Consider the following 22,175-nt stretch of genomic DNA (forward strand, 5'->3'; position numbering starts at 1 on the left):
ACTCTGCAATTAAATCTAATGTGAATTCCATAATAACATGGCCATGACAAAGTGTGGACTGCCACGGGAGTGGGGCGGGACAAGAGCAGTTACACTTTTGATTTATACGGTTCTTCAGGTACCGCTGCTCCCGGGCGTTTTCATGCCTCTGACAGGCTGGCGACAGGCTCGAATCCTGGCCAGGCCCGGTTCATTCCCGCGACAGCGACAGCGACAGGAAGCGGAAACCACCCGCCAGTAAACCCGTTGCTGAAAGCCCATTTGCATATCTCTGTGGCTCTGTGGTTGTGGCTCCTTTTTCGGGGTTTGGGCCACGTTATTTAACCAAATGAGCAATTGGCCAAAATTCATTTTAATTGTTACCGCCGGCATTTGCATATACTCTCTGGTGTGTGTGTGTGTGTGTGTGTGTGTTTGTGTATTGCATGTCGCAACAGAGAGGACGTGCTCATTCCCGTTCCCGTTCCTCTACCGCCTGCCCCTTCCGCTATCCCCTCCGATAATGGGGCAGCAGTTCACGCTGCGTCGAGAATGTGCCTGATAAGCAGCTAATTTGAGATACTGCCATCCAGTGGAGGATGATGGTGCAGCACTCCTTACCGCCGCGTCGGTGAGGTAAGCCAACTCCAGGGCACCATCCAGTGGCGAGTGGCCAGTGGCCAGTGGACATGGCCATTGAGCACATAAACCACTGCACATTAAATCCCGAACCGAGCCGCGTAGTAGTTTTATAAAATAATTAAGTTTTATGTATTTTCCTTACTAGATTTTCACTGTTCTTCGGTTCGGTTTGGTTCTGGCCACAACGGCAGAGAGTGGCAGAGCAGCAAGCAGCGATTTCGTGGAAGCCGTAAAAAACTCTTCGGAGAGTGGGCCGCCGACGTCTGAGGAGACAGCAGAAGCAGCATCAGCATCAGCATCTGTATCCCCAGCATCAGCCTCTGTCTCTGTCTCAGCAGCAGCAAATCCTAATAGCTGCGCCAGCGACCACGACGACATCCATCAAAGCGTTTTTTATGGCGTTCTTGCTTGAAATTTGATTAAAATTCAGCGATTAACTAAACAACAAACAGCAGCAGCAGCAGCAGCAGCAGTGGAACTCAACCAAAATACTTGACGGAGGCAGCGACGAATCACTTTTGGATTGAATTGTTGATCACATTTCACATTGGGTGACCGACGACGACGACGCCGGGAATCGATTTCTTCAGCCTGTCCATCATGCCACATACAGGTGAGTGTCGAGTCCAGAGTGGAGTGTCGAGGGCTATCGAATAACCCGCTAATGAACTCAGAGTTCCAAGTGGTTCCCCATCCCCCGCCCAGATGCGATCTCTAAGCGTTTACCCAAAAAAAAGAAGTGCCACACCAGAAGATACGGCTATTACTTGGAGTGGAGTGGAGTGGAGTGAAGAATACTCCACGAGTACTCGCTCGGCTTTACGATCGTTGGGCACGGGCCCCAAGACATCTAACTATTCGCAGGCCATTGTAAATCTTTCAGGGCTTTGGATCGGTTTATTGGGGAGGGCTTAGGAGGAGGCAAGATGTAGCTACGCGTAGTACTCGTAAATTCCCAAATGTTTGCCATGCAAATGAAAGATCCCAAGGCACAGGCACAGGCACAGGCACACAAGCAGCTTGAGGGGCAGTCTCGAACTCGAATCTAATGAGAAAATCTTCTTCCTTCCAGGCCAAGCGGGCATCAATCAGTTGGGCGGAGTCTTCGTCAATGGACGCCCGCTGCCGGACTGCACACGCCTCCGGATCGTGGAACTGGCCCTGTGCGGAGTCCGTCCCTGTGATATCTCCCGCCAGCTGCTGGTCTCCCATGGTAAGTGTTGGCTGCGGCACCAGTCCGAGTCCTGCCGCACACTACAGCCACTTTCTCTTGCTCTCCTTTCGCGCAGGTTGCGTCTCCAAGATACTGACACGATACCATGAGACGGGCTCCATCCGGCCGGGATCCATTGGTGGCAGCAAGACCAAGGTGAGTGTTGGGCTCGGGGATCTGGGATCGGGGATCGGGTCTGGCGTGTGGGCGGGCATGAAATCAACAAAACGATTATATAAAAATCAAACGCACAGCAGTAAATCCATAAAGTATCACAGAAACATGGAAGCACGGAAAACGCAGATAAGTTAAGGAAGGGAGGGGAAGGGAAGGGAAGGAAGCCCGACAGATAGTTTACATGTGTTTGGGCTGCCACCATGTGGATGGATGGTTGGGGGAGTGACTCCATGGTGACAACTTTTATGGTTGAGTGAGGGTCGTGCGTGGGTGGAGGCGCAACAAATCAATCTCGCTTGCTGCTGCTCGACACCCGATGATAAGCCCAGCCGGAGCACGCTTTCCCCCAGGCTGTCAGCTGGCGGGTTCGCACGCCCAATCAAGTGCGTGGCTACCGTTTAAGCTGCTCCACTTCACGGGCACAGACACACACACACACACACAGGGACACCCGCACCCACAAGTGACGACAATGTCCATGTCCCCTAGGCACGATGATGGTGATACTCCGCTCCTCCACTGTCTCCAGTGATAATGGAATAAACTGGGGCGATAAGCACGAATCACGACCCATACGATACCATCCGTGGTTCGTCCTCCTTCTCCCTCTCCCCCTTCTGCTTACGCAAACAATTGTTCAGGTGCGATGTTTGTCGACGGCGCACAGAACGCCTAATTAACGGTAGTTGCAACGCCCACAAAGTGCACAATGGAATAGGTAGAGGAGAAAGGTAGCTCCCCCCCCCCCATGCACCCATCCACCCACTTACATGGTGATTCAATAACCGCCTGCACTCGCTCGAACAAAACGCGCATTTAACACCTACGCTGGGTCAATAAAGTGTCCAACCCCAGGCCCCTTACCACCATCACCACTACCAGCCACCCTTCCTGGGACACTGCCAGGGGGGGTGTGGGAAAGCGTTCTCTATTCCGGACACAGGCACAGACCCAAGAGCATGTTATAACCCATCAGAACTAAGGGCCTGCGCGCGCGTGTAGATGCCCGATAAGATCTCCCTCTCTCTCCCTCTCTCCCTCTCTCTCTTGCCCTTAAGCGTATTTATGAATTTTTAATGAATTGCCACGTCACACGTGAGCAGCGGAGGCGCCACCGTTGGCAGTCTCCACATCAAATTAACATATGCCACAGAGGGGGAACTGCCCTCCCATTGCAGCACAACTTGCAGCACAGTGGAGGAGTCCGATGCAAATCTCTGAACATGACAGCTCAAAAGGGGCGTGGCCAGCAGTGCGCCGTGCGCATTTTGCACATTTTTGCAATTGTTTGAGCCCCCAAGCGAAGGGTTTCAACTCCCTTTAGTTTGGTTTAGTTTTACTTTGGTGCACAATTGAATTTCACGGCAATTAATCGTTGGCTCGTTCCATGCGCATGTTGGGGGATGAGGAACAGAGGGAACAGAGGGAACAGACAGCCAAGGAGGTGGGGCAGTGTCTATGGCATGGAAAACGCTTTATCGGGAAAGGAATGTGCGGACAAGTGATCTAATACCAATGACAGTCCCGAAGACAATTGATTCACTTATGAAAAAGCTCTCGAAAGCAGCAGCAGAGGGAAATCCTGTCTACAAATATTTTATACCCGCAAATTCATCTTATCCAACTCATCTTATCCAACTCTCCCTCTCTCTCTCTCTGCTATTCCAGCAAGTGGCCACGCCCACTGTGGTGAAGAAAATCACTCGCTTGAAGGAGGAGAACAGCGGCATGTTCGCGTGGGAGATCCGGGAGCAGCTGCAGGCGCAGCGCGTCTGCGACCCCAGCTCCGTGCCGTCCATCAGCTCCATCAATCGCATCCTGCGACACAGTGGCCTCTGGACGGACGAGATGACATCCAGCCAGCAGAATGCAGCGGCCGCCGCTGCAGCACATCAAGCGGGTGCCGGGGGTCCGGGTGGCCCGGGAGCGGGCTATGCCACGCCCTCGCAGCTGTACGGGCTGCCCAGCAACAACAACAACAGCAGCCACTCGCCCAAGACGCAGGCAGCAGCAGGCACCAATGGCCCGCCCACGGCCACAGCCACGCCCACCGGCGGACGCTACGCAAAGCCTCCAGCAATGATGATGACCCCTACAGGAGGGGAGATGCCGCTCAAGCCCGCTCCCAAGATGCCCCCCAGTCATGGGCATGGACAACATTCCCACGCACATGGGCATGGACATGGCCATGGCCATGGAAATGGACATGGACACGGACACGGTCTGAGTGCGAGCGTGTCTGGTGGTGGCGGTGGCGGTGGCGGAGGGATGTCAGTGCCCAGCCAACTGGGGGGCCTGGATCTCAGCTACTCGGCCCTGCACAAGCACTGGCTGTGGAACCCCTCGCTGCTGTACTACACGCAGGCCCACATGCAGGCCGCCGCCACGGGGGCCCAGTTCCTGCCCTACGGCGGTGGCTACCTGCCCCACGGCATGGCTGCGGCTGCAGCGGCGGCGGTGGCCGTCGGAGCTTCCAATGGCGGGAGATTCATCAAGTCGGAGTGCACCAATGGCGGAGGATTCACCAAGTCGGAGAGCTCCATCGATCTGTCAACGCCCGGTGCGACTGGCGACGCCCTCAGCGACTGTGATTCCGGCAAGTCCTCGCCCGCCGCCCTCTCCCTGAACGCTGCGCGGGGACAGCTGCTGAGTCACAGCCACAGTCACAGTCACAGTCGAAAGCGGAACCCCTACTCCATCGAGGAGTTGCTGAAGAAGCCGGAGAAGCGGCTGCGTCTCAGCAGCGAGTCGCAGGCGAGTCTGATGGAGGGGAAGCGACGGAGCGAGCACCTGGAGTGCCTCTCCTCCAGCTCGTGCGAGAGCAGCCAGGATGGCTCCAACGAGGATGTGCCCCTGCCCGTGGACACGGTCGAGGAGGTGGTGCCCGTCGACGAGGAAGACGAACAGCAGCAGCAGCAGCTGCAACAGGAGGAGGAGGAGGAGGACTGCAGCGTGGAGGTTGTCAACTAAGGTGGAGCAGCGCCTCCGAATGTCCCAGTTTTAGCCGTGTATATAGATAGTAGCAGTAGAAGCATTCCCCCTCCCAAGTGTCCCCCCTCCCCCAGTATCTCTAAATACCATATTTAAATAAAATAAAGTATCTTTATCCGAGTAACACGAGTAAATGAAGTGCTTTGGCCCCCCTTGGTGGTCTCTGGTATCTTGTCTCTGTCTCGTCTCTGTGGCAGTGGCAGGGGCAGGGGCAGGGGCAGGAGAGCTTCCCCTTAATTAACTTGCGCGCCAATGAAGTGTCAACAAGTTGCAACAAGCTGGAGAGCAGAATGGGAACTGCAACTGGGGATGGGGGCAGATGCCGCGAGAGGCTCGACGATCGATGCTCGCTGCGGCCGGCATCGAGTGCAAAATTACAGGATGTCTGACACGACCATAACTATCGATCGCCCGCAGCGGCGGTGGTGGTAGTGGTGGTGGTGGTGGTGGCAGGAGACATGCACCTCGAAGAGGCGACAATGGAACTGCCACTGGCTGTGGCTTTGGCTCTGACTCTGCCTCTGCCTCTGAAAATGGCATTGGAATCGGAATCGAAGTCGAAGCTGGTGGCACTGTGAGCGGAATTCATAAGCAGGCCGCCGCCTGGGGAGCAGCCGTCGGACTTGGACGAGGTGTGAAGTTGGGAAAAACTTTCCCAGCCGAAGCAGCAGCCAGATCGGGGGCTACTCTGAATATGCCACCAATAAATCAGCTGGCAAGGGAGCCGAGCCGAGCCGAGCCGAGCTGCGCTGAGCTGCCTGCTGGCTAAAAATAATTGCCGCAACAATTGCGGCAAGCCTTAAGTTATGCAAAAGCGCGACAAAAAAAATGGAGGAACTGTGCCGCGCGGAGAGCGCGTTAAATATGCGAGCAGCACAGGGACCTGAGCGAAGGATGCAGCAGTGGAAAAAATCTGCCATAATTGTATCACGTGCAGGCGGCGGCGGCGGTGCCGCGATTCCGCATCCTGGCACTCCTCCTGCGCTCCTCGGCAGAGCCCTTCCACGTCCTCCACTCCACTTCATAAACAATGCTAAAAGGCGTTGAGGATGCGCGCAAGGAAACTGACGGCCAGGAATGCAGAATCAGCCAAAGAAGCCTCCTGATCATGGCCAGATTGGAATGCCCTGGCATGACTATGACTGACAGCCACTGGTAGCAGGGAAGCCGCACAAAAAAGCAACCAGAGAGCAAAGCAGAGAGCGGCGAGCAGAGACAGGCAGCAGCAGACAAGATCGATCGCCGGATCGATGATGATCGCTGATCGTCGCGACGATCCCGCTCGGGCGACACTTTTAGGCCAGGGCCCAGAGTCCGCGAGTCCGCGAGCCCAGGCTGGGATTGGGGCCGAAGGTACAACAGAATATTTTTATACGCTCGCGCTCGAAATATCAATGAGGCAGAGCAGAGAGGATCAGGGCATCAGGGCTACAGGGCTACAGGGCATCAGTGGGTCCACGGATATCGGGGCGTTTTTTGCTGTGTTCATTTGGCGCGACAAAAAACGCGCGCGCCGCTCGCGTTTGGATTTCGCGCTCGTTTTGGCCTTTTTTGTTGCCACTTGGCCAACATGGGAGCAGGAGCTACAGACCGAGAGTCGGCAGAGATGGAGCTGATGCAGAGACTGAGACTCTGAGACTGAATCTGTGGCTGGCTGGCTGGCTGGCTGGCTGGCTGGGGCATGGATTGTTGCAATGTTTCGTCGCGCTGTTTGCGTTTGATTTGTGTTTTTGGTTTTTGTGCTGCGCTCTGCTTGGCTCTCCGCGATTTCGGCATAAATCAAAATCCTGTTGAGGAATTGGAAATTGCAATCGAATCGGAATTGGACACAAGATGTCGTCGTCTCCGTCGTCGTCTCCACAGTCGTCGCTGCAGTCGTTTGCTGTCGTCTGTGTCGTGGCTGTGTCGTGGCTGTGGCTGTGGCTTAGAGCCCTTCTCCCGGCATTGCGCGACAGATATTATGGCAGAAAATTTATTTTATGGCGGTAATGGTGTTATGTTTTACGCGATTAGCAGATCCAAATGTTTGACATTGCCACGACATCGGGATGGGAATGGAATTGGATCGAACGGGGATCGTGGCGGACCACGGATTGGGGGTTGCAGCAGCGGGTAAGATGGCTGACAGCAGCATGCGGCACAATGAATGGTCTTTAATTAGGTGGAGAAAGGATGGACACAGGACAGAGATTATCAGGGGATAGAGTTATGAATTCATACATCCATCCTCGAAGAGATTTGTAATTGTTTGCGGGGCTCTCACACTCTTTCCAGTGGGGCTTCCGCTTTCTAGGGCATGGCCCTCTGGCCCTTGGCAGAACCTCTCGCCCCAAGCCCTTGGGTTGCCGTTGCTCTTCTCTCTGCTCTGCTGACACTTTTTCTCCTCTCGATTTCGGACATTGTCTGTCCCCTGCCCTGCCCTGGCCGGCCACCGCTCGGTTTTGTTAGTTTTTAGTGCCGGGGATTGCTGGCTGCTGGCTGTTTGTCGTTTGCTGCCTGCTTAAATGAAGCAATTTTTTATGGTTAATTTCCTAAAGGTGCACTTAAATGCACCTCTCGGTGAGGTGCTCCCGCCAGAGGTGACTCGCAATCCGGGCTCGGGGCTGGGGCTGGGACGAGAGCGAGTTGTCAACGCATTTCGAGATTCGAGATTGATTTCTCTGTTTTGTCTGTGGCCGCGACTTTGGCTGTGGCTCTGGCTGTGGGCACAATTAAACCGTAAAAAGCGGCAAAGACAGGGTTCGGCCAGGGCCAGGGCGAGGGCCAACAGATATGAAGGAACAAGGGGTTAATTGGCCAAGACAGACAGCGAGACAGCGAGACAGCCAGACAGAGCGACAGACGGTGTGGCCAACAGAAGCAGTTATGTTCTCATTTAGAACGCTCTCCGACTCTCGACTCTCGTCAGACAGACAACAGGTTGAGACACCGAATGTGAACTAATAAAAAATTGAAATGTTTCTCCTTCCTCCACAGCGACCATTAAGTTGTGGGCTTTGAGCGCGTTTCGGAATCGGAATTGGAGTTGTTATTAGCTATTGGCTATTGGGTTCTGGGCATTTGGAATGGTCGAAATAGACCGACAACGATGCTGTGACGTGGAAGACTGCCACAGTAGCCAGAAGCCAACTGTGTGACATTTACATAATTAACCTTTATTGTGGGTTCTATTGATTGGGTCCCAGGCTCTGGCTTGACGTTCTCCAGGGGCGGAAATGAATCTCGAATCTGGGTGTGAACTTCGAGCGGAGATCTTTCGCAAAACGGGAGACCCGATCCGACACGATACAATACGATCTGTTTCGATTCGATTCGTTTCGATCCGGGGCCAGAGCCAATGACCCTTCGGTGGTCCATCGACTGTGCGGCAATAAAAGTCAGAGTTAACTACTTACAGGAGCCAACACGCCACACGTCTGTCTGCTCAGCGCCTCCCCTCTCCCCCTCTCTCTCTCTCTGTCTCTCTCGAGGAGCATCTCCTGTGCCCAGTCACCCGTTGCGCTGCGAGGAGGCTCATGATGAATGGCCATGCCCTCGAAACTCTTGGATGCAAATGAGCTTGCAGTGGCTGTGGCTGAAGCTGCAGCTGAAGCTACTCCTCCACTCGCTGTTTGATGTACTTAATTGGGAGTTTTTGTTATGACATTCTTATCGCCGAATGCGCGTCGACCCCCACCAGGTGGGGCTGCTGCTGCCGCTGCTGCTGCCGCTGCTGCTGCCGCTGCTGCTGCTCTGGCTGGTGGCTCATAAAACGTGGTTTAGCAACGGATTGGCAGCTGTGGTGCACTCCATCCTCCAATTTGCTGGCCAGGCGGAACGGGGGTTCCTTCTGCGCTGTTTCGACATTCCATCAAATGTGGATCCGCTGCAGCAAATCAAACGAAATGCGCATACTTCCGCATTCGGGCGAAACATTCGTCGGGCGATTCACCTGCTCGGTGGCCGCACTGGCCACATTAACACGAGGCCGGGGCCCGCATTATCCTTGGCCATCATTAGCCTCTTGACTGACTCCTGACTGTCTTTTGGTTCCTGGTCTTGTTCGGCAATTACTCCACTCAATTGTCTTTGATGGGCACACAGGATCCGCGCAGGATCTCTGCCTGTGTAGCACCTTTCCAATTTGTTCCTGTTGCACTCACTCTCTCCCCCCTCTCTCCCCTCTCTCTCTCTCTCTCTATCTCTCTCTTCCCCTTCCTCCCTGCTCTTTACGAGTGGCTCGCGCCTCCTTCGCGCTGGTAATGGTAATGGAATTATAATTATAGACTCGACTCCCCTTCTTACGGACAGGGCCTAATGTTGTCAGCGAGTCCTGGAGTACTCCTCAAGCTGAGTCCTGTTCTGCGGTTTGTTCTGCCCGTGTGTGTGTGTGCTCTCTGCAGGTTGATTGTCGCCACATTAAATTGTCAAATTGTTTGCGCCTCTTATCGTGATGGGCACGTGCTCTCTGCTCTCCTCTGTTCCCCTCTTCCCATCCGCCTGGGGCCCTGCAGCGGCATAACGGTGATTCCTGGTTGACAAGCGCTAACTGTAAATATCCGAGCGAAATGCAATTCCTACGCCACGAAATGATACTCGATACTCGATACTCGACATGGGGGCCAACTTAATTACGGATCTTGATGGCCTCTGGGTTCAGGAATGGACAACTGCCATTGTATGGCTATCATAGTACCGATATTAGCCACACATTTTGAAGATCTATAAGCAAAAATGTTTGGCTTTAATCAAATCAATCCAAGCCTTTCCGATTGATTCGCTTCGCTGCAGCTTCTCCTCCCTGAGACTTACATTTGGGTTTCATTTTCAGGCTCAATTAGTTCTGATTAAACGCGGATCGAGGACGCAACACTTTTCCGACGGCTATAATGGAAATGAGAACTAAATTGCGACTCTTCGTGGCTGTCGTGGCCATTGGAATTTGCAGCTTAGGTGAGGGTGTGGGGGCAGCGCCCGGCTGCGAGTGGAAACATCAGAAGAAGATCCACAGCGAGATGGTGTTCGTGGAGCCCGAAGAGGGAGAGCGGGTGGTTGAGCACGAATTGGTGTTCAATCAAACGGTACCTAAACTAAATGCTCCTCATGGGACGCAAATCTGAGCCATTTCCATTGCAGGGGGAGAAGGCGAAGATCATCAGGAGCTGGGCGCTCACCGGATACGATCAGGGCCTAGGCTATGTTCGGCTCGTCAGTGGCGGAGAGGACCACACAAATATGACCCTGCACTTCCAGTCGCATCCTGGCGACGGCATCTCCTATCAAGTCAAAATCTATGCTTGTAAATATGGTGCTCGGTGAAATTGGGGTCTTTCCACAGTCGCAGTCTATTGATATATACAACGAAGTGGAAGATTGTATTGAATTTCCATAAATTCATTTTATCCAAATTTGAATTTCCCGCCTACAAGATGTTTCACAACAGTGCTTACACAATGTTGCAAGGAACTGTTTACAAAATGTTGCGCAGCAATGTTTCCAGCAACAAATTCTACTAAATATGCAACACACAACAAACTGGTAGGGCGCCATCTATCGAACATTCAGCACAGCGGCAAAGCGCTCTCTACATTTGGTCTGTAACAATGGTTGGTGAATTGGCTAAACAGAAAAAATGGGAAAACAAAGGTACTCACAGGGTGCAGCTGGTAAACAAATACTTTTCGTTTGCAAAATTTGAACGCCTGAAAACGAATTCTTTGTCACTGGCTTGTCGCTGTGCTTGTCCTGCCACTGCACTCTAATGGGCGGCACAAATGTCACTTTCATTCATTCACAATTACATAATTTATTTGCTCTTCGGCCTCTCTTTGCCATGCAATTTCTTGGCTTATTCGCTCATTAAATTGTAGTCCCAGTCAGGGAGGGGATTGGGGATTGGGGAGTTGCGAGTGGGACAGACATCCTCTGGCCGTCACATCCTCAACGCAATTACGCGCATGCCAACAGCGCATGCGTGACATTTCCAAGATGACTACGCGCCGGCGCGTTGTCGTTTCCTTTAGCTGCGGTCGGATCTGGGGACCTGTGGGGGTCTGGGGGGTTTGCGGTCTGGCAACAAAATAGTTGCTAAATGATTTACTGCCGCTTTCGCGTGCATTAGCCAGCGCGACAGAGCCCGGGATGACGGGTCTAGCACTTTTAGTTTCTGTCCAACCGACCCAATGGGGAGTGGGCCGGGCCGGGCCTGTCTCTGGCTCTGTCTCTGGCTCTTGGTCAATATCATGGCAAAAGGGCCCGAATCGGGTTGGGATGGGATGGGATGTGATGGCTGGCAGTCGGAGAATCAGCATTAACCGGTTTCCGGTGCAACTGCGCAGTTTTGATCGCCTTTTGGTTTGGGCGGAAGGTGCGAGGGCCGGTCAGGACAGCGCAGGGCAGGGCAGGCGGGAAGTGCATTTTGTTTTCTGTTTTTGGCGCTGAAAAGGAAAATCAGACGGTCGCTGCAGAATCGGAGTTGGGGCCCGTAGCCGTCACCCAGATTATCAGGAAACTGGAGGAACCAGTTCCTGCGATGTGGATCCGATGTGGCATGCAGAGCCTAAATATAGAATGAGACTGCAGTCCCGATCCCTGAGCTCAAGCTCAGGGCTGATCCCGATCCCGATCCCGATCCCGTTTTTTTCCACAGGGTGGGGGAAAAGCTTGTGGAAGTTTCGGGTGGCTTTTCGGTTGCCGTTGCCGTTGCCGTTGCCGTCGCTGGTGCTGCTTTGGCTTCTCTTTATCTTATCAGCAAGTGTCGCACACCAGCGCAGATACAGAATCAGATACACAGATACAGATACAGATACAAGCAAAGATACAGTGAGAGTAACTTGCACACCTTTCGGCTGTTTCGGCTGTTTACCTGTTGATTTCTGCTGCAGCCACAGCGCAAGAGAGAGAGAGACAGAAAGAAAGAGAGCTCTCTCGAGCGAGTGCGTGTGTGTGGGTGTTTGTGTACCCTGTGCTCTAGGGTATACATACATCTTAATCGTACAGATTGATTATTCCACACTGCCTCAAAACGATGTTCAATTTATGAAGAGTGGAAACAAAACATCTCCCTACAAGTTTTCTTGGCATATGATGAGTACCTGGTAGTCGTGTGTCGCCACGACTCTCGGCATTTCGACTGGTTCTTTGCATCTGTGTGTCTGTGTGTGCATTCGCGAGAGTCGCTTGGCAGCGACTTCAGGCCGTATCGGTCTCACATTCGTTCGAACGCAACGATCGCGCGCGGTTGTCTCGCCCCAGCGGAACCGTAACACAGAAACAGAAACAGCAACAGCAGCAACAAAAAGAAACCGAAAACAGAAACAGAAATTTAAACCGAAACCAGAAGCAGCAGCAGCAGCAGCAGCAGAAGGAACCCAAGAATCGACGATTTTCGCAGACCCGAAACAAAGAAAACCCCCAGTCCCAGACCCAAAGTGTAAGTGTCAGTGTGAGTGAGTGAGTGTGTGTGTGTGTGTTTGCAATTGGCCAAGTTCTTGTTTTTGGCCGAAACAAAAAGAATCATGAAACGCAGCAGAGAGCGAGCGAGCGCCCAAAGCCGAGCCGGTTCCCCATTCAAAGGGTTCGTTCGTGAATTCGATTCGAGTGATTCATACACAAAAAACAGAAAACAAATGCAAAAACTGACCACTGGCCAGTGGGCTGTTAATCAGTCGTTGAATATGAGCTGCGTTGAGTCAGCATCCTCCATCCATCCAGCCACCAAAACGTAGATACTTTACTTTGGCCATTAACCAAATAAAACCGAAAAGCAAAAGTGTTAACCGCAAGGCAATTGTGTAACTGTTAACTGTCATCTTGTCGCAATTAAACCCAACAAAAGCAGCAACAAAAACCAACAAACAAAAGCGAGAAGCGAAAACGAAAACGAAACCCAAACTGACAGATCACCGAGAGATGCGGTCTTTAAACTGAATTTTATGTACAATTTGCCATAGGCCCATTCGCTGGGACCTTCTTAATCGTGTGACAAGAGGCCCCCTCCCCGGCTCCCCCCGGGCATTCCGCTGCGGGGCGATATCAGGCTGGTTGTTTTTATTTTGGCAACATTTTTAGTGATTTGATTGAATCGCGCAGCGAGTGGAGTTTTTTCTGCACTCCGAACATGATTTAATTAAATGCTCAAATTGTTTGTTTTTTTCCCCACCAAGAGCCACACAAAAAGTGCGAGAGACAGAAAGATAGATAGACAGGGGTAGGGGTAGGGGTAGGGGAGAGAGGGGGAGAGCGATGGGTTTATTACTTGTTTGTTTGCTCTTCTTCGGAGCTTTTTTGTGCGAATGTAATACACATGTTTGTATGTACGAAGCATCCAAATATTATATACTCGTATTTATCCATTAGGCCCGCCATGTTTTTCCGAACTATTCGTATTTTTCGTGCGTGATTGAGGCTTCGGGGATGATGGAAAAATATGTGTGCAACATTTTAGCATTAAATGTTTCATGGTTTAATATTCTCTCGTGCGGCATCAGGTTTTCGGAGCACTTTTCTAGAACACTTTTAAAGGCAACCGACCGAACGGCCGACCGACCGACCTTGCCGCGAAAGATCTCTTCAAATGAAGGAGGACCCCGAAATGCCTGAAGAGTCATGATTGATTAATCGATTATTGGCAAACATTTAATGGATCTTTCGGATTGAGTCAGCGATGAGTCACCATCCATTTGTTTGCTCTTAACCCTTATCATCGTCTGAGGCTCTTACTGCCCCGATCTGGGACTCCGTTTTTGAATGGAAAACAGATCACGGAAATGGTTCACTCACACAAACAGAAGCAGAAGCAGAAGCAGAAACAGCACCTAGAAATCAAACTGAAACCGAAAGCACCTGCACTACTTAGTTGTAAACATCAGGCAGACGTGCCAACGCTGCGTTTCATAACAATGAGTCCCTCGTAAAGGTTTTATGTGTATACCCAAGAAGTGCTATTTACTTAGCAAAAGTTGTCAAGGTTATTCCATTTGAAGATCCATCGAATCGAGAGTTCACTGCCCCACTATAGCCACGAAACGCACTGTACACACCCGTGTGTGCCACTAAATGGTCGGGGAATGAAAACAAAATACAAACAATTAGCTAAATAACAAAATATAGTATATCCGAAGGAAGCCAAGAAAATCTAAGAACTACACAGAAGGCAGACAGACATTGGCAGCCGTCTGGCATTTTTTTGTAGCTTTGTAGCCGCTGCCGCTGCCGCTGCTCCTCTGCCTCTCTCCTGCCGCTGCCACTGCCTCTCTCCTGCCGCTGCCACTGTCTCTGCCACTGGCTCTCGTATCGGTTGGGCATTGAGAACCAACAATGTCTGTCTATATTGTGCGGGGCCTGTCTGAGGCTATATAACTCTCGCACGGCCCAAAAGCAGCGGCACCGACTGCGCCGTCGACGGCCAGCGATGCCAGCGATGTGGTTGAAAAGATTTCCCATTCGAAAAAGTAAAGCGAAATGCACATAAAATTTTTCAGTTTCGGTTTTTGCTTTAGTTGAGAGAAAATCGTCGCTTAGTTAACGTCGCCCCAAAAGACTGTCTTCCGAACTGTCACTACTGCTGGCACCGAACAATCCATCGGAGCACCGAGAAGCACAGACCCCGAAAACACGAAACAAAGAACCGAGACTCGAAATCCGTAATTCAAATTAAACTCAAGACCGAACCACAAAGCAAATCCCGAATCGGAACAACTCGGACGCCAACAGCCGCACCTCGAGTCCAGTCCAAATCCACATCCAAATCCAAGTCGCATCCTCCGATCAGCAGCTGCAAAGTGTGTATAATCTGAATAGTATAGAATATATCTAGAGAGTTATACAATAGCCGAACTGATGGAACTGCTATCCCCTTTGCACCCCTAATATCTGCTCCCTTTCTCAGTCCTTTGGTGTGCGAGTGTGTGCGAGTGTGTGTGTGAATATGCATAAAGGTTAAGCACAAATAAAGTGTATTTCCAAGCAAAATCATTATCGAATCATTTTCTGGATCGCTTGAATAACTAGAGATGAAATATATCATTTGCATATAGAGATACGAATAGGCACAGATACAGATACAGATACAGATACACGGCTGTACAGACACGTCGTAGATCTTTGGCTCGTTGAAATTGAATAAAATTATCTACATATATATGTTTTTCATTTCAAAAACGAGAAGCGAGAAATTTTTAGAACATTTTCAAGGTGAGTTTATTTTTAGCGGCCGCGGAATGGCTGCTGGCGCAGATTGGATTTGCTTCCTCGCGCAGTCAGTCTGCGAGTCTGACCACCAGATACACTCGCACAGGGGTACAGATACTCGTACAGTATCTGCACGATACACAGATTGCGAAAGTGTTTGGCGCCACAGTTTCTGAGACATTTCTGCAACATGAAAACACACATACCCGAGATATTTATTATTAATGATGAAGTGGGAGGGGGGCTCTAGGTCGCACCCCTCCCCCCGCCCACCGACGCCGAAGAAAAGAAAGAAAATACAACAACAACAAAAGTGTCTTTCACTTGGCAATCGTCGCACAGGCAATTGCTTGTGCGATTTTCTTGGCTGCTCTTTCTGGTTTTTCCTTTTCGCTTGATCTATTTTCGTTCAGGCTTTCGCTCTCTCTTTCTCTCTCTTGGTCTCTCTCTCTCTCTCTCTGATATCACGTATACGTAGCGAAATGCTCTCATTTTCCATTTGCCATCCAGCAGTTGTGGTGGTGGTCTGTGATGTAATTCTAACGATATTCCCGAGGTTTCTCCATCGATTCTTTTGGGGTTAGAGTTCAGTGAACCCCTTGACCATCATCAATCACTCGATGAATCGATCAATCAGTCACCCAAGCAATCAATGCACCTTTGCAGAGCCCTCAAAGAGGAGAGTTCGTCACCCTCCCAATTATAGTGGGGCATTCGAATGCTCAAAAGTGAATCAATGGGTGGGCCCCGATAAGACCCGCCATGAATGAGGGGGTTCCATAAATATTTATGAGCTAATGTGGGGCTACTGTGGAAGAACTTCTACGCGTAGATCCAGTGCATGAATGAATGAATCGCCCTTGTGTTTGCTCGCCTTTCATCGCGTTTATCAGTTCGTGTCGCAATTAATTATCAAGTGGATCGCTTAGGAACTCTCACTGTCTGCCGGGGATCGTAAATTAAGGCCGCCAAGGAAATGTTGCAAAGCTCATTAGAATGCCACAATCCGACTCACTCTCGACTCTCGACTCTCGAGTTCTCATCCACATCCTACTTCCCGGCTGCCAACAGGCAGCCGAGGAAGGGGAGGAAGCGGCAGGCATTCCCCGAGTGCGTGACAATATTTCATGGCTCGACTTCGTGCAATCACTATACATATATACCTCTATATATTCAGAGGGGCATGGAGGGGAGACATGCTCTACATATTTTCAAACAGCTTTGCGTATATTTTAATTAGTGCACCGCACTCCGCACCACCCCCCGCGCCATCGCGCCACTTGCCACTCCCCACTGCATTGGCATTTTGCTGTTTGCAGAAAATCATTTCTCAAGAATTTAACCTTCATGAACTGTCATGCTAGGTTGTTGCATGCCCCTCCTCGGCTCTGCTGAGGCATGCACATATTGTATTTCTCGGTGCATTTCACATTTCAGGGTTCGTATGTCATTCACAAAGCCAAACATTGGGCGAAACAACGCGAAACAAGACCGAAAGACAACAATTAAAGAGCAGTCGCTGGGAGGGGAGAGGGAGTGGGAGAGCGAAAGAGTTGGTGGAGTATGAGGGGAGAGTACAGGGTGCTTGGTGGCTGCAATGACCTCATTCGGGTTTCCACTTCATGGAAATCTTATCAAGAATTGCCACACCTTTCCACCTGCTGATCCTCTCATCTGGGGAATCCTCTTCGATGCTCAACCCTGACCTTAACTACTCGCAGATGCAATCGCGGATGGCCATCCACTTAGTCACTTTCCCAATGCGCAACAAATATTGCCAGATTTTTGGCTGGCACACTTTCGCAGAGACACAGGCGAGACGCTAGACGCGAGACGAGAGGACGGACGGGGGCGGAGTTACACAATATTCAACGAGAGTATTCGAGTATTCAAGTGTTCGAGTAGCAATTTGCGTAAAAGTAATCACGTATCCGACGCCTCGCAATTATATAACCGCAATGCGTTGAAAATAAACACCCACAGAGGCAGACACAGACACAGACTCGGACGCGGACAACAGGCAGGCGGAGATCCACAGATTCACCGCCAAAGAAAAAGAAAAAGAAGTGCAGACACCAGTCTGTCCGGACGCGGACTCCACTTGGGGCCACTCTCTCTCTCTCTCTCTGTCTCGCTCTCTTTCTGCACCACAAACGTGACTGGCAAACAATTTTCGGTTTCATCGCCTCGAAAAGAGCCACAAAACCCATCGCAATGGCCAGTGGATGGTGGATAGAGGATGGGGGTGATGGAGGGGGATGGAAGCTGGGGTTAAGTGGTTTGAAGCTTGGGGGAAACCCGCATCCCTCGAGCGGAGTTGTCGAGGGTCCCCCGCTTTTGTTTATGCATTTAACAAACCGAAAATATATACATATTTATTTTGGCTAAAACGCTGAACAAATTATAATTCTCATGCGGCGCGCGCTCGTAAATCACAACGTGCAACATTTACGTGCATTTTATTTTCGAGAGGAGAGGAGTGGGGAAATGGCTTCACGGGGATGGCATCGGGAATTAATTGCCCCAACATTTGCCGAGCATTTAAAATGTTCATTGGGGAATGCGCGCACGCACGGGGGCTGACTAAAAGACATTCCATTCCGATTCCGATTCGATTTCCATTGGAAAAATATTGTATATCGTATTAGAAACCTATTTTCGCGTTGGCCAACCACCAACATCCACCAGCGCCCCCACAGGGGATCCGGACTCTTATTTATTTGCTCAACATTTTGTAGATTTGGGACTTCGGTTTTCGGTTTTCGGTCTTCAAACCGAAATCTATTTCGATCGACAACCGAAAAAGACGTCAATGCCAAAGTCAGAAATTTCAAAATCTGATTGACGACAGCCCCAGGCCCCAGCCCCAGCCCCAGCCACATAGGCGAAGGCGCATTCAAAACGAAAGCGAAAGCTAAAGCAAAAGCAAAAGTATCTCAATCTCAATGCAAATTACTGTGGGGCCGAGTGCCGCCATCCATAACCTTACCCTTGCTGACCCTGGACGGCAGCCTGCCGTCGCTTCGTGGGCGGAGAAGGCAGAGATCTCTCTGGGAGAACCATTCATCGAGGGGCTACTGCAGCTCGGATTACGTCGTGATGCTGTAGGAACAGCCGCAGCGGACACAGACACAGCACTCGAAATAGTTTCGCTTCGCTCTCAGAGATGATATTTTTAAGAACCCGAAAGTGACACTTGTCCGTGTCCGTTGCGACGGCTGACAAATTGTTTGTTGGGGCAAACATTTCAGATGTTTAGCATTTCATTTAGTTTCTGATTAATACGTATCCAGAAGATGCGCTGCTTACACACACACACAGGAGGAGGAGGAGGAGGAGTGGCATGGGGAGTCGCACAATGGGGGTAGACAGGGTAGAGGGCAGAGGCCAGAGGAATGTTTCAACAAATTCGTTCGAGTGTTTTCAATGTTCTCAGTATGTTCGCTGGATGCTGCTGTGCTGTGCTCTGTGCTCTGTGCTGGCAGCCAGGAGCCGGGCCGAAACGGGTCGTCCGTCGGAGTCGGGCCCAGCACTTTGTCAGCCTTAATTGCAGCACTTTGTAAAGTGTCACAGCGAAGGAGGAGCGGAAAGGGGGAAAAATTGGGATGTGGGCGCGATGGTGGCATGCAACAAGTGCCCGTAAGCCGCCTCCCGAAAACGGAGCATTGCGTTTGTCTTTTGTCTATTTTCAATTGAGAATCGTAGCTGTTGTTTCAGCGGATGTTTGGCATTATCTTTCTGGCCCGATCTAGCAGCCACCCCTAGCCCACCCAATTAGCGGGGGAAATTAGCATTTTCCAATTGCATTTCGGTTAATCGCATTTTGTTAACCCATTAAAGCCTACCAATTATGCACAAAAAGGTAATTACAAACAGCGGGATGCACGCACACACACACACACACAAAGCGAGACAGAAACTGGAGAATGAAAGCAGAAGGGAAAAGAGAATGAGATAGTGGGGCAGGGGGCGGCATAGCAGCAGTCAAAGAGAGTGTGGGGAAGTGAAGGGGAGGTGGGAAATAGTTTTCAATTAATTGCATTTTGTTCATTAATGTTAAATCAAATGGCAAATCAATTCCAGACTGTATCTGTGTCTGTATCTGTGTCTGTGCCTGGGTCTGGGGTTCAGTCCGATAATCTTGTTGACTACATAATGAGCTTCAATCGAGTGGATAAAGATGATAATCGATACAGTGATAGAGAGACGGGTCTAATTGTTTCAGAGAGAAATGGAATATGATTGCAATGAACCACTGGCTCCAATCTAAGGCGAAAGGGAGATATCCTCTATATTGATATATGCCCAGAAATCTAAGAAACCTTCTTGTTCTTAGAACAGAGAAGTTGGCTGTCAGCTTAAACGAAATATTTGTAGCATCTGTTTTTGTATGGCAAACAAAGTAAGAGATATCCCAGATAGCAGAGGGATCTATAGGTAAAGTAAGCAGTGATGATGATGTGATGTTCTTTTGCTTTGCTCTTTCGCATAAGAGAGATTTTCTCTCTATATATGTTGATGTACTTAAAGCTCTCTCCAAACTATAATTCCCCATTGAAAGGGTTACCAAAGTTTAAATTAAATTTGCGCATAAAATCCCATTCAACGAGCACAGATTGACGTGCCTATTAAATTGTCATTATCTATGCCACATAATGGCATGGAGATGGCCTCAGTCTGCCCTTCCCCCAACCCCCCCCCCCCCTTGCTTCTGTTTCTGCTATGTACTTTGTGCGGCTAATTAAATAAATGCGCTGATAATTACGCTTTATTAGCTCAGAACAACTAATATGGCATTAACTATTCCAGTGACAGATTTAAAATTATATTATACCGCTCTTTTTTTATGTTTTATGCCCACTCGAACTATTCCCCGGGTTTCCGCACACGTCCATTTGTGTTGGTTTTAATCGCATTGTTCGTCGGAGCAGGACGGAGAGAGTGCAGCTTTGTGCAGAAAGTTTAATTTATGGGATTTGGTTTTTTGATTGTTTTCTATTATATTTAATTACATTTCGACCCGAGGCCCTCCCCAGGCCCACTCCGTTTTCCCCATCGAAGGGTAAATAATGTGATATCAGCGCCATATTTATGGCGACATTTATCTCTATGCTTTATTTCTGCTTATCAGCTGCTGTAATTCCGTTTACTTGTCGACACAAAAAAGCAGCACAACAGTTCCCGCGAACAAAGAGAAAACCTCATCAGAGACGCAGAGCAGAGCGGAGCTTCTGTTTCGGAATCTGCATATGGATATCCGCGGCATTAAATGCACTTTTTTTTATATGGAAAATTTAATAAATATTTACCCTGCCGCATGCCATATGCCAGCGACCACATTTTGCATGACTGTGCACCGACCGGCGGGGCTCTATGTTTGCTCGATGGCTCAGAGCACAGAGCACAGAGCTCTGGGCTCATGGGAATTCCCCCTCCCCCCCTCAGCGATAAAAATAGCCACAACAGAATGGGCTAGCGAGTAAAACTTAAATTGAGTTTTAGGCAGATCGGCGCGGGGGCGATGGCTCCTCCTGTGTGTATCTCTGATTGAAATTCGCATTGAATCTCGCTCATCGAGAAATATTAATCAGTTTTTGTTGCACGAATAATTATAAATCCTATACAGGGAAATCAAATTCCCGCATAAACCCCGCCGACTGGGTTTACGCAACCAGGAGGAGCACTAGGACAGGCGGGGACTGGCGGGGGACACATCTATAGAATTTACATATTTTATATGCGAAAATTCATATTTATGCAATTACAGGCAAATATTTGAAATTGCCAATTGGGGAAAAAGTTTCGAAAAAAAACGCAAAAACAAAAACAAGAGCAAAGGCTTTAAGAGAGTGACTCGACCGGAAGATACCCTGCAAACAGGAGGGGCTCTTAGCTGGCACTTTTTAGCCGTACAAAAGTGGAGTATAATTTCCCTTCTTGCACGCATCAAATATGCCCCTGGTACTCTACAGGGGTGCAGTGTGCAGTGGGGGGCATAAATCTACCCTGCGATATGGAATTATTTCATCAGGGTTCCATTGAATACTGTTTGCGGAATTCGGGACGCATCAAAGGGAGGATTACAATGTGGTAATGAACTTATACCCCACCTGTCCACCACCAGCTGGGTATGAGCATGAGCCCCGCTACCCAACAGTCAGCAAAACCATCTCCCACAACAGAATATATGTACAAATGTACATGCAAGCGATTCGTGTGTCCCCCCCTGCTGTATCAGTATCTGCATATGCATCTGTGTATCTGTTTGTGTGTGTGTTTCCATTCAAAAAAATTGCCACATTCAATGTCACTTGCATTCTTTTGGTACACGCTCTCCTCTCTGCCCCGCTCTCTTTCTCACTCTCTCTCTCTTGCTGACAGAGCACTTGAAAAAGCAAAGCGCCAAAGCGAAGAAAATAATCACAAAAGGAACTGCAAAAGAAAGCAACAACAGCAGCAGCAGCAACAACAGCAAGAATATGCATGGCAAAGTGTCACTTTTGTCAGCTATTTCATCTTACTATCTCACTCTCTCTCTCCCTGTCTCTCTCTCTGTTGCTTGTTTTTGTGCCTAGAGCAAAAATATGAAAAATATCAAACAATCAGGCAAGAGGAATGTGCATGTGTTTGTTTTCGACATAGGCACGTACACCGGCGGTCAAACGACTAGCACTAGCCACTAGTGTCAGATCTCTTAAAGACCCTAAATTTAAGGAGCTTCTTTAGGAACTTCAATTCGCTGTTTTGTGTCACGTTACCGTGCACTTTTCTTTTAATTTTTTAACAAAAAAAACATCCTAGCGCTACTATTATTTTGACTGTATGTAAGTACAGTTGTGCATGTGAGTGACAAGCCAAAAAAGAAGTTATCTTGTTGTATTTTTTGTTCGCTTTTCTTCTGCTGCTGCATCTCTTTTTTCAAATACTCAAGTGTTTTGATGCACTGACAGCTGCAGACATCTCTACATACGTATGTATGCGTGATGCTATGTGAATGTGCATG

The 22,175-nt window shown here is 49.8% G+C and overlaps 4 protein-coding genes across 28 annotated transcripts in view; 3 read left to right on the top strand and 1 right to left on the bottom strand.

Moving 5' to 3' along the window:
* The window catches only part of LOC117891889, a 61,660-nt gene that overhangs the window by 25,533 nt on the left and 13,952 nt on the right, over window positions 1-22,175 (bottom strand). The window lies entirely within an intron of this gene.
* On the top strand, window positions 143-5,081 carry LOC117889970 (paired box pox-neuro protein). Its single transcript, XM_034794536.1, has 4 exons — window positions 143-237; window positions 1,629-1,834; window positions 1,911-1,990; window positions 3,680-5,081. The coding sequence occupies exons 1-4, from the start codon at window positions 143-145 to the stop codon at window positions 4,979-4,981; spliced, it is 1,683 nt and encodes a 560-aa protein (XP_034650427.1). The 3' UTR covers window positions 4,982-5,081.
* On the top strand, window positions 9,827-10,320 carry LOC117891898. The gene is made up of 2 exons (XM_034797702.1): window positions 9,827-10,062; window positions 10,118-10,320. Exons 1-2 carry the CDS (start codon window positions 9,871-9,873, stop codon window positions 10,298-10,300), a joined length of 375 nt encoding a protein of 124 aa, XP_034653593.1. The 5' UTR covers window positions 9,827-9,870; the 3' UTR covers window positions 10,301-10,320.
* LOC117891880 (PDZ and LIM domain protein Zasp) overlaps window positions 12,258-22,175 on the top strand; it is a 57,346-nt gene continuing 47,428 nt past the window's right edge. For 9 of the 25 annotated variants that reach the window (XM_034797652.1, XM_034797654.1, XM_034797653.1 and 6 more), the window contains exon 1: window positions 14,465-14,763. The gene's annotated coding sequence lies outside the window, so the exon portion shown is untranslated. Of the gene's footprint in view, window positions 12,414-14,462; window positions 14,764-18,030; window positions 18,048-19,164; window positions 19,168-22,175 lie in introns of those variants that run through there. The other 16 variants (XM_034797665.1, XM_034797667.1, XM_034797663.1 and 13 more) reach the window with 8 other exon arrangements.

This window comes from Drosophila subobscura, chromosome E (assembly GCF_008121235.1).
Source record: "Drosophila subobscura isolate 14011-0131.10 chromosome E, UCBerk_Dsub_1.0, whole genome shotgun sequence".
NCBI lineage: Eukaryota > Metazoa > Arthropoda > Insecta > Diptera > Drosophilidae > Drosophila > Drosophila subobscura.